The sequence below is a fragment of the Colossoma macropomum genome, unplaced genomic scaffold, assembly GCF_904425465.1.
Source record: "Colossoma macropomum unplaced genomic scaffold, Colossoma_macropomum, whole genome shotgun sequence".
Classification (NCBI taxonomy): Eukaryota; Metazoa; Chordata; class Actinopteri; order Characiformes; family Serrasalmidae; genus Colossoma; species Colossoma macropomum.
The window spans coordinates 19292476-19304899 of record NW_023494793.1 but is presented as its reverse complement, the minus strand read 5'-3'; the positions used below and the strand labels follow the sequence as shown (position 1 = coordinate 19304899).

At 37.7% G+C, this 12424-nt stretch overlaps 1 protein-coding gene across 1 annotated transcript; it reads left to right on the top strand.

Moving 5' to 3' along the window:
• Positions 1-2251: 2251 nt before the first annotated feature.
• LOC118812908 (CMRF35-like molecule 1) lies at positions 2252-6594 on the top strand. The gene is made up of 6 exons (XM_036578015.1): positions 2252-2453; positions 2702-3040; positions 3647-3985; positions 4196-4339; positions 6004-6073; positions 6429-6594. The coding sequence occupies exons 1-5, from the start codon at positions 2417-2419 to the stop codon at positions 6033-6035; spliced, it is 891 nt and encodes a 296-aa protein (XP_036433908.1). The 5' UTR covers positions 2252-2416; the 3' UTR covers positions 6036-6073; positions 6429-6594.
• Positions 6595-12424: the final 5830 nt, after the last annotated feature.

Here is a 12424-nt window from a genome sequence, read left to right as displayed (position 1 = left end):
AAAAAGGTAACCAATTTTGGTTCTCTAAAAACCTTTCAATGATAAAAAAAAACACTTACGTAATTAGATTTGTGTATGTGCCCACAATTTCTACATGTTTTTAGTCATCTCACTGGCTTTAGTCATCTTACTGGCTTTCGGTGCTTTTCTGTACACTGTCAGTACTGAAAACTGAAATAAAACGCCCAAACTGAAGACACGTGTATGGAGCCAAGACCACATACTTAAGGACGTACCCCTGAAGGTACCACTCCAATGACAGCATTTGAAATGTACAGTTTTAAAGAGTTTTACAGTTTGAGACCAAATTAACTGTATTAATTTAGAAAAAGGGGTATATGGGTGAGTTTTGAGTAATTAGCACATACAGTGGTGTGAAAAAGTGTTTGCCCCTTCCTGATTTCTTATTCTTTTACATGTTTGTCACACTCAAATGTTTCAGATCACCAAACAAATTAAAAAATTAGACAAAGAAAACACAATTCAACACAAAATGCAGTTTATAAATGAAGGTCTTTATTATTAAGGGAAAGAGAAATCCAAACCTACAGGGTCCTATGGTGAAAAAGTGATTGCCCCCTAAACCTAATAACTGGTTGGGCCACCCTTAGCAGCAACAACTGCAATCAAGTGTTTGCGATAACTGGCAATGAGTATTTCACAGCGCTGTGGAGGAATTTTGGCCCACTCATCTTTGCAGAATTGTTGTAATTCAGCCACATTGGAGGGTTTCCGAGCATGAACCACCTTTTTAAGATCATGCCACAGCATCTCAATCAGATTCAGGTCAGGACTTTGACTAGGCCGCTCCAAAGTCTTAATTTTGTGTTTTTCTTAACCCATTCAGAGGTGGACTTGCTGGTGTGTTTTGGATCATTGTCCTGCTGCAGAACCCAAGTGCGCTTCAGCTTGAGGTCACGAACAGATGGCCGGACATTCTCCTTCAGGATTTTTTGGTAGACAGCAGAATTCATGGTTCCATTTACCACAGCAAGTCTTCCAGGTCCTGAAGCAGCAAAACAGCCCCAGACTATCACACTACCACCACCATATTTTACTGTTGGTATGATGTTCCTTTTCTGAAATGCTGTGTTACTTCAATGCCAGATGTAATGGGACATACACCTTCCAAAAAGTTCAACTTTTGTCTCGTCAGTCCACAGAGTATTCTCCCAAAAGTCAAGATCAAGATGTTTTCTGGCAAAACTGAGACGAGCCTTTATGTTCTTTTTCTCAGCAGTGGTTTTCGTCTTGGAACTCTGCCATGCAGGCCATTTTTGCCCAGTCTCTTTCTTATGGTGGCGTCATGAGCACTGGCAAGTGCAGCCTGCAGTTCTTTGGATGTTGTTGTGGGGTCTTTTGTGACCTCTTGGATGAGTCGTCGCTGCGCTCTTGGGGTAATTTTGGTCGACCGGCCACTCCTGGGAAGGTTCACCACTGTTCCATGTTTTCGCCATTTGTGGATAATGACTTTCACTGTGGTTCGCTGGAGTCCCAAAGCTTTAGAAATGGCTTTATAACCTTTTCCACACTGATAGATCTCAATTACTTTCTTTCTCATTTGTTCCTGAATTTCTTTGGATCGCAGCATGATGTCTAGCTTTTGAGGATCTTTTGGTCTACTTCACTTTGTCAGGCTGGTCCTATTTAAGTGATTTCTTGATTGAGAACAGGTGTGGCAGTAATCAGGCCTGGATGTGGCTAGGGAAATTGAACTCAGCTCTCCAAAAATGTGATAACCCACAGTTAATTTATGTTTTAACAAGGGGGGCAATCATTTTTTCATAACAGGGCCCTGTAGGTTTGAAATTTCTTTTTCCCTTAATAATAAAGACCTTCATTTATAAACTGCATTTTGTGTTTACTTGTGTTATCTTTGTCTAACATTTAAATTTGTTTGGTGATCTGATACATTTAAGTGTGACAAACATGCAAAAGAATAAGACATCAGGAAGGGGCAAACACTTTTTCATACCACTGCATTAGGGTGGCATTCCTGGGTTATTTAATTATGAGTTGTAGCACTCAAACAACTGCACTGTAAACATATTAAGTGTGCTGGCAATGGCCCTTTTCCCAGAAAACTGACAGTGAGTTGTTCATTGTGAAATCAGTAAGATGGTGAAGTGTGTTTGGTTAGTGTGTCGCAGTGCTGCCATATTTGGAGTTTCCTTCCTCTTGTGTTTCCTCTTCTCAACAGTGGGAAACCAGAAGTGGCTTGTAGCTCTCAATCAGCTAAAGACTTTCTAAACCCTGGGACTAATGCAAGTCATCTTTTCAATTGCAGTGCAGAAAGAGACTGAGAATCTACCTGAATCTATGTGTATCTAACTGGATAGCTTGTATAGTTTGGTATTTTCGTGTCTAGCTCACCTGTGAAGAACTTTGAGGTGAAGAAACTGATGTGCTTGGAAGAATGAGTTTGCTTCTAGGAATTCTGTCACTTTTCCAAGGTAAATTCTTTATTTTCAGTATTTAGTTTTTCAGTTGAGATCAGTGGTGTATTAGATTGTCAGCTGCAGTATATTATTATTGTCATGACTACGGGGATGTGATTATCTACTGTAGCATTATCCAAAATTATAGTACACTTGCTGAGCAAAGTTCATCTTAAACTCGTTGTCCATGTGAAAACATGTTTAAGTTCATCTAAGGATGGCATTAAACTATATTTAGGTATAATATATTTGTCTCTTTCTAGTTTTGACCTATGTGACAATGATGGACAAAACAAAAGATATTTACGTTGGAGCAGAAGGAAGCACTGTGGAAATTTACTGTCATTGTCCTGATGGATACCAAGATTACATCAAGTACTTTTGCCGTGATCCTTGTACTGATGATGATATTCTAATTAAATCTGATGGCTCTGATACTGTCATCTCAGAAGGAAGATTCACTGTACTCGACAAAGTGTCAGATATGATCTTTGTTATCACCATCAGAAACCTCCTAAGAGAAGACTCTGGAGTTTATTACTGTGGAGTAGAAAAAGGAGGTTATGACATAACGAGTAAAGTAAAGGTGTTTGTCAGTGGAGGTAAATGTCTAAACACTTAAATCACATTTTAAGTACACTATACTATCAAACCTGGCAGCAAATACTGAAGCATCATATAGTATGACTTTACATGGTGAAAGTTTCATGCAACTAGTTGCGTGTTGTAAGAGTTACATGCCACATAATTCACCACTTGCAAAATTCAGAGAAAGTCCCACCTTCGTTACTTATTTTTGCTACATCTGTCAACCTTTTAGTACAGGCTAGATGGTAGCATCCGTAACACTCATACTAAAAGGCAGAACAGTTCAGAAGTTCAAAGGAACATTTAGAAGCACATAGAGGAGAGGAGACATCTGAAACATCTGTCATTTAAAAATTAAGTGGTTCAGTGCAGAGATACATATTTGAGAACCAACAAAATATGCATGTAGGCCAATTTCAATCAAATAACACATAGATTCTGGAAAACATGTACATGAATCAGTTTAGGTCAATCATAATTTTGCAAATGGTCAATTTATGTGCCACTTGACAGTTACACAAAGCAATTCAAAAACAAAGTTGCATCAACACATCATGTTGTTCCCACTGAGGAATGCATATTATAATGTTAAGTATAATATATTTTTCTTTTTCTCCTAGCTTTGCCCTATGTGGCAATGAAAGACAAATCAGAGTATACTTACATTGGAGCAGAACGAAGCACTTTGGAAATTTACTGTCATTATCCTGATGGATACCAAGATTACATCAAGTACTTTTGCCGTGATCCTTGTACTTATGATGATATTTTAATTAAATCTGAGAGCTCTAAAACTTTCATCGCAGAAGGAAGATACACTGTACTGGACAAAGTATCCGAACTGAACTTTGTTGTCAGCATCAGAAACCTCATGATAGAAGACTCTGGAGTTTACCAATGTGGAGTGGAAAGAACAGGTTACGACATACTGTGTAAAGTAATACTGTCCATCAGCAGAGGCATGTACAAGTCTTAATACATATGTGAAAATGAGCACAGAGATCAGCTATTTTTTTATGAGCAACATTTTGGAGACAGATTTCCTTCTGATACATGTTTTCCCTTTAGTTACACAAATGAATGTAAAATGCAGTTTCCTTAGTGATGATGATGTCTGAATAATGCTGGTTTTCTGCATTCTGCTTAGTGTCTTACATTTCTACTTACAGCACCACTCCTCTCCACCCACACACCTACACCAGCGTCCACCACACAGAGCACTAAACAGAGCGCTAAGCAGAGCACTAAACAGATGCACAGCACATCAGGGCCCATAGCAACAAGTACAGTTACGGGTACAGTTACACTTTCAGGTAAGGTAGCCCAAATCATACTCTGAAAAAAGTATTGTTATCATTTACAATAGCAATAGATGGCTATTGTTTTTGCCTTCTAATGGTAACTGGCTTAATGATTACCATAAGAGACGACTAGTTTCCTGTAGGACACCTTTAGATCCCATCAGGAAACCATTAAATGCATCTGGAATCAGTCCTAGAACACCTGTTAAACCATTACAATCCTTTACACTGTGATATCATCTCACCAGGAAAGTGGCCCTTTCGTTTACTCCCCTGTGAAGAAAACATCATTTTCTAGGTCTTGACTTCATATGCTAATGATCACTGATATCACTGGAGGGGGCAGTGGGGGTGTGGACAGCCATGTTGGAGAGCTCAACAATGGCTTCAGCGGAGGACAGTATAGAGAAACAAAATATGTCCAACTTTTTAAGCTTGCTTATGCTATGAGCTAGATACAGTCACTTAATCATGAGCATGGGCCTGCTAAGCATGTCATTGCACAGCAATATTTAACACAAAAACTTTGTAATTTGCTTAGAAAGTGGCTTTTGTTTACCTGTTTACTAGCACTAAGATAATTCTAATTTCTGCTAGCATGTTAATGAGGATTTCAAAGTTATATTAGCATCAAGCTAATGGCGGTCAATTGTGCATTTTACAGCCACTCTCCGATTTAAACACAGACATCTGAAGCTCATAACAGATATTCAGATAAAATATTCTTTGATGTCGACTCTTTCAGTAAAGATTTAAACTCAAAGCCCGTATCTGAGTTTTACTGGAGTCTGTTAGCTTAGCTAAATGCCCAGCTTACTGTAGTGGGGACAGAATATAGTCCTGTTAACCTACAGAGAGACTGTTTAATGAAAAGGCGTCTGCTGCATCACTCACTACCACAGAGATTTAACGTTTACATACGGTTGTATGCAAAAGTTTGGGTGCCCCTGGTCAAGAGAACACACTTCTTTACATTTTCATGTACAAGTACTATTTAAACCAACATCCTGGAAGGCAGATACAGTGACATATACTGTAAGTGAATTGGCAAGGAAAGTGAAGTTTTGTTTATTATTTTTCCTTTAGAGAAAATCTTAGAATATGTATTTAAAAGCAAACCCCACAACCCTTCTGAATGCTGCAGTGCGTGCTGTGGTTGTGCTTTTACAATTTCATTTCCCTCATGCTTGCTAAATTAAGGCGTGAGATACTACATCACATGATTCATAAGTCGCTCGGACAATTTAGTCGATTTTTATTAAATAAATTGCATTTAAATGCTTTTAGAACCCTTAAATAAATGTGATCCATTTAAGCATGTCTTCAAAATTCAAGCTTCAGAGGCAGATTTATTTCCATATTATACATTTGTGGTGCCAGCTATTGATGTTTTTGGTGATTATTATTAATGATCTGCAGAATCCTCGTGTGCTCAGGATTTGATATCTGGCACATACACCTAAATTACTTTTTAATTTATTAAACTGCAGGCATTGTGAGAATTGCTCTAAAATGTGTTTAAGCCACAGAGGGCTGAGATCATATCTTTTCCTGCAGATGATTTGGTTACATTTAAACTTCCCTTATGATATTGTGCAGCCAGTGAGAATGTAGAGAGGCTAATTTTATTAAGCAGCTACAAAAAAAGGTATGATGTCATTTTTGCTTCCTTTTAGAAGCTTCATCTGCATTCTGTATTCGAGTGTGACATGCCAATATTATCCATAGCACCTTCTACTTCATCAGGTAAATCTCTCATCTCTCTCAAATTCACTCAAGTTTCTTGTGATGAATCAGTGACAAACAACCAAAATGTATTTATTCAATTTTCTAGCACACAGATTTAAGCACAAACAATCTCAGTAAGTTCAGTTCAGTTGAACTTAGTGATGCTTAATATGTGCTAATATATGCTATAATGATATGCTGGAACCAACAGGAAAACTCTCTGTCCAATGAAAGAAAAAAATGTTTTACCCAGATGATTGTAACATCACTCTGTGAGCTCATCTCTCACCTGTGAAAAGAGTGAGTTTGTTAAAAAGGTTTAATGTTGGTGTGAAATCATTTCTGCAGCACTGTACTTATGGTCTCTCTTTAGAAGCTGAGCTGGTGATATCTGGAGTGTTGGTGGTGCTGTGTGTCATGCTCTGCTCTTTCTGTACCAGGATCTCTCTATAAGGACCTCATCTGCCTGCACCAAAACAATGTAAATACACATTAAAACCACTTAAAGCAGTGTAACGTAGCACTTTTTTATCATGTGAAATTCTTCAAGAACTTAGCAGTGAGATTCATACTGTCATCAAAGTTGAGATTAGAGTTTTGCTTTCTATTCATTTGCAAATTATAAATAAAAATTGTTTGAAAATATATTTTGCTGTCATTAGCTGGGATGTCTGTTTTTCAGCTGCTCTGTACCTCATACTGTCGAGTTTGAGAGTGTACTTGTGTCCCTTGTTCATTTAAGTGCTTGATCAATAAAATATTACAAAGAAACAAAATTGTTTGTACTGAGTGTATTTTAAAAGTGTACACACTCCTCATCCAAAAGCAATAAAACAAACAAACAAATAAGTAAATAAATAAAAGAAACAAGTTGTTTTAGCTCAGTAGTGAAGCAAAATGATATTTCTGGCAAAATACCAACTAAATGTTAAATATCTGCAAATAAAGAGGTGAATATAGTATTAGGTCAAACTGTTACATTAATGAAAGTCAACTCATCTTACCTTTGCATAGTACTTCAATATGTAGCTGACACATCAGCATGTCTGAAGGGACCCAGCACACATTCACTTGCCTGTTTGTTGAGCAAATCAACATATCAGAGCAGGATATGCTAATTCTAAAATGCAGCATCATTCTCTTTTTGAACCGATGTGTTAGATACACTCTTTACCACCATCACCAAAACACCATTTCAGAGAATATTTCAGAAGAATGGTGTTCCATCCCTCCATTACAGTTACTGAGATTTATGGAATCTGTGCCTAAGTGCACTGAAGCTTTTCTGGTGGCTCATGGTGGCCCAACATATTACAAAGACGCTTTATGTTGGTTTATTCTTTAATTTGTCACCTGTCTATACATGATATTATCTTTTAGCAGACTTTCAAAGCAGCATTTAACCTTTAATACACTAAAGTGTACATATGTGAATGAATTAGCCTCTCATATAATCTTTGAAGCTCGGTTTAGGAATGCCTTAATTTGTAAATTCTTGTCAACCCTTGAATTGAATTATATGTTATAGTGTGAACTGCACTGTTCATGTGTGCTGCTTTCATTTTGATTTCATTTTCAATTTTTGTAGTCCACTGTCCACTCTTCAGACAATTAAATCTACACATCAGTCCAGCACCTCCACAGTCATACAGATTGCTGCAGGTAATAGACAACAGTGGCTTTTTGCTCCACCCAGAAAACTCCTCACCAAGACTCTTAGCGGGTTATCAGCATCAATAAATGATAGATTCGTTTTTTTTTTTTTTGTAGTTAGAGAAGACACTGTTGTACATTGTGGTCTCCTCGTTCTATTTTCTACAATCATGTCCGGTTTCATATGAGCATGCAGGGTTGAGAAGTACTGAATAAATGCATGTTAAACTTGTAGTTAAACAAAACAGCTAATAAATCAAGGTGTTTATAGACCACTGTAGTCGTGTGTCATTTTGTAGTCCACCTTATGCCCGTATTAGGAACTCCGGGTCTAAGCCCCATTTCTCTATGGCCAGAATAAATAGGGTTTTCGAAAAATTGTCTCTATCGCCCCCTCTGTTAAATACTGTATAAGTACCTGATGCATTTTGTCCTGTGTATATTTTTCTCCCAGATACCTCTGGATCCTCCGAATTACTAAATGACATGTTAAGTTTAGTGTTTAATTTATAAATCATAAAACTGTTCGAGACATAATCAATTGAAGATCTCACAAAATCAAATCTTTTTCTGGGAATGCAAGGCCATCATGCTTAAACATATGGATGGGCTTCAATAAGTGGATGCCCTGACCATGATTTTGCAGCATGGTCTACTGCTGTGAATTGAATTTGCAGCTAAATGACCCAATGGCCCACAGAGACACACATTATGCTTAAGAGCTGAAAGCACACTGTACACTCATACAACACAGGGCACATAACTGATGTACACAAACAAATTTTCTGATCATTTGAGACAATTGAGATTATTGTTTGATACTTTTTTATCAATTTTATCAAAAATTTCAAAATCTAATTTTCTATAGACAGAAATAACAAAAAAAATAATTAAATAGCCTGCTGTCAAATTACATTTGTGTTAATTATCTACGTGAAATTAACACATCTTCTACAAAGAACACATTTTAAGGCCATCCAACACACACTCAACATATAAGCCCAAAGGCAGAGTATGTTTATTAACATACTCTCAGTTTACACTCAGGACCTTTGTAAAAATGCATTTATGTGTATTTAACAAGAAAAATACATACTCTTAATTAGGGAATCTTTAGGCACCGCACGATTCGATTACGATTCAGAGGCTGCGATGCAATTATAAAACGATTATCGATGCATCTCGATGCATCTTTTTTTTCTATACAGGATTTCTATCTTCCTACTGTCTGAGGACTTGGTAGTTTTAAAGCAAAGTATTTGTAATGATCCATAATGCATTTACGTTCAATATCTTTTATTAATAAATCAAATGGAAGTGATATGGCAAGTGAACTAGAAGGCTCTCATTCACTGCTCGTTTGGAGACGCTGCTGCCACTCATCTGCGATAAAATGCGCTGTTACGGTGAAATAAGATCCAGTGGTAATGGATGACCACGCAGCACATTATATATTCTTTAGGGATTTCATAACTTCGGTTTTGGTCTCGTGATAGAGGAGGGGGGAGCGCGAAAGACTGCAGGTCATGTAGCGTTAGCAATGAGGTTTCGCCAAGCTAGTATCGAACGAAAAAGGAAAAGAGATGAATGAACTTATTCGCATTTATAAGCAGCACAGTTGGTTTCCTGGTACGTTAAATCTGCAACAAGAGACTGTCAAACACTAAAAAGTTGTGAAGATGAAGTCGCTTCTCTTTCTAATTTTCCCGTTCCACCTTAAATGGTGCCGCAATTACACTCGGCGTCTCAGTCAGAATTTAAGGTGAAACCGGAAAGTTCAGCAAGAAGCTGGCGAGTGAGAAGCGACTTCAGCCTCGTAAAACAGTCGAAAGCTGAGAGACATTTCCAAACCACTCCCATAGTGATTTGATTCTTCTTGAATGGTCAAAATGTCTCTTCTTATCATTTGTGTTGTGACTCCTGATCTAACCCTGGCTTTAACGCAGAGGGAGCCGGTCGGATTTCTCACTCATCCAGTAGTGTTTTTGTTGTGTGCCGTCACAGACTGTCCGGGCGCTGCACTTCCGCACTTCCAAGTTCCGCCTTTTGCATTCCGTCAGCATTACGTTATAAATTAAATATTTAGAAAATCGTTTTTTGACATTTGTGAATCGATTCAGGATCGTCCACGTCTGCATCGCGATGCATCTAAGAAACGATTTTTTCCCGCACCCCTACTCTTAATGTTTACAGTTATTAGATTTTAGCATGTAATTTGTAGACATAACTGTAATTACACTTGGAATATATTACAAATATCCTACAGGATGTACTGATAAAGTTTGGTGCTACTTATTGAATTATATTGCAACTAAAATGCACTTAAATGCATTTAGAATTAGATTTCAATACCACTAAATACACGTATATATATTACGTGTATACATAGAATATAATATAAATATTACTATTTATACTATTGTACGAATAGTATACTGTTTAAGCTAACGTTAGCTATACAACCGAAACAACTGCACAATTACAAGGGTACACCGCATTATGTTATAAGGGTAACATTAACTTCCAAAACAGTAATTATAATCTTGCTGGCTATTTTCAATAGTTAGCTTTTTGTAACAGCCACTTCACCATCACTCCCGAGTCCTTTCAGGTCACAGGACTGTTGCCACCACTGAAAAGACGAGCCAGTGTTGATTCTGGACTTAGCTAGAGCTCTGTCACTCTCCCTTTTAGCTTGCCCGTCATGAATTCCTTATTAAAAGCATAACTGAAGCTTTATTGATGATGGCTCATTGATGATGGCTGAATGTCTCACTTTCCATACGTGGGGTGGCCAGAAGGATCGCTTCTAGAGTGGTGCTGAAAACCCCTGTCTACACCTCAGGTGTGGAGGTGTTATTCTGTTAGAGTGTGAATATGTTGTTCTATCAGAGCCTGGAGGAGTTGTTCTATTAGAGTGCTGAGGTGCTGGCCTCTCGTGTTGTTTAATTCCTTTACAGTTTACACCACTGCTTCTTCCTCTTGCTTGTTGTGGGGAACCAGAAGTAATAAGCAGCGTTAGACTCTCAGAGCCCTTCTGCTGAGAACCTACACCACACAGCTCACCACTCGCACATGAGGTACGAGTGCAGAAACAGACTGAAAAGATAAAGGTTGTTTAACTCATGTTGTGTTGAGTTCTGGACTTGTCTTGCTTTACAGCAGTTCTGACACTAAACTAGTGGAGTAGAGTAGAATGCAGACACCTCTGAGGATTCTGTCACTTTTCCAAGGTAAATTAATTACTTTTCCTCATCCAGTTTGAATTCTTAGCAGCATTCAGTTCTGTTGATTATATGCTGAATTTCATAATTCTTACCTTTCAAAAAGTCTGTGCTAATTGACAATTTAAGATTTACTGAAATAAAACAGCAAAACAAGGAACATCCTTTTCAGTCAAAATAAATTCTACATAGATTAATATTAAGTAGATTGTTGAAAGTTTTAATTAATCAATTCATTTTAAGTTTCTGAAGCTTTAGTGTAGTTGCTGTTTAACACTAATGTGATAAGATAGGTAATGTATCCATGTTATTTTTCTAGTTCTGATCTGTGTGGAAATGAAGAGCCAGTCTGGAAATGTTTTTACTGGAACAGAAGGAGGCAGAGTGGAAATCTACTGTAATTATTCAGATAGATATCAAGACGTGTCCCAGTACTTTTGCCGTGATCCATGTGGTTATTCTGATGTTTTAATTACAACTGAGAAGGCTGATACAGTCACCTCTAAAGGGAGATACTCTATACTGAACACTGTGTCTACACGGTGCCTTTCTGTCACCATCAGAAACCTCAGATTAGGAGACTCTGGGGTTTATTACTGTGGAGTGGAAAGATGGGGACTTGACAAGTTCACTAAAGTAGTGGTCACTGTCAACGGTAAGTATGAATATAATTTCCTGCATATCTAATCTGAAAATGTCTGAATGTCTGTTCTGTTGATTTTAGTGTAAAGCATTTTCCAAACTTAACATAATATTTAATGCCGTCATACAGACGGGTGATAATTTAAAGGAACAATAAAACAGTGAAGAAGCATAACAAGTGCAGCTGCTTCCAGACAGGTGTACTGCATTTATCATTCATCAGAAATGAACATCCTACCATAGTCTGCGGCATATATAAAAATGCTGAAGAGGCCTGGTCTTTGATTTTGGATCAAAATGGAAAGAGAAAAAGAACTAAGTGAACTAAGTAAAGAGGGTTCATTACTGGGTTTGCAGATTGCAGGAACTTTCACAAAGACTGCTCAACTAGCTAGTGTTTCAGAAGGAACAGTGACTAAAGTGACCTCTGCTTTTAGCTCTATAGGAGGGACATCAGTAAATAGTCTAAAATTGTGGATGAAAGACCACATTCAGTGCTTGTTCTTTAGTGTGATATGTAAGAGCAAATGTTCCTCAGGTGACTGAAAATGTCAATGCAGGACATGGGTCAGCGAGAATAGTCTGTCCAGAACTCCACACAGAGGGATATTAAAGTAGGGTTGCAGTGCATGAATCCCTTGTTACAAATGTACCTTTCAGATTTCAAAGAATTGCAGACACTGATGTACAGAGATGGTAAAAGTGATCTGGTCAGATGAGTCATCCTTCACTCTATTCTTCACAAGTCGGTGAATACATGTGTGGTGTAAACACAGTATACAAGGGGACACAGAATGATTCAAGTGGTATCAAAATGATATGATCTCATCCCAGTTGAACTTCTCTGGGG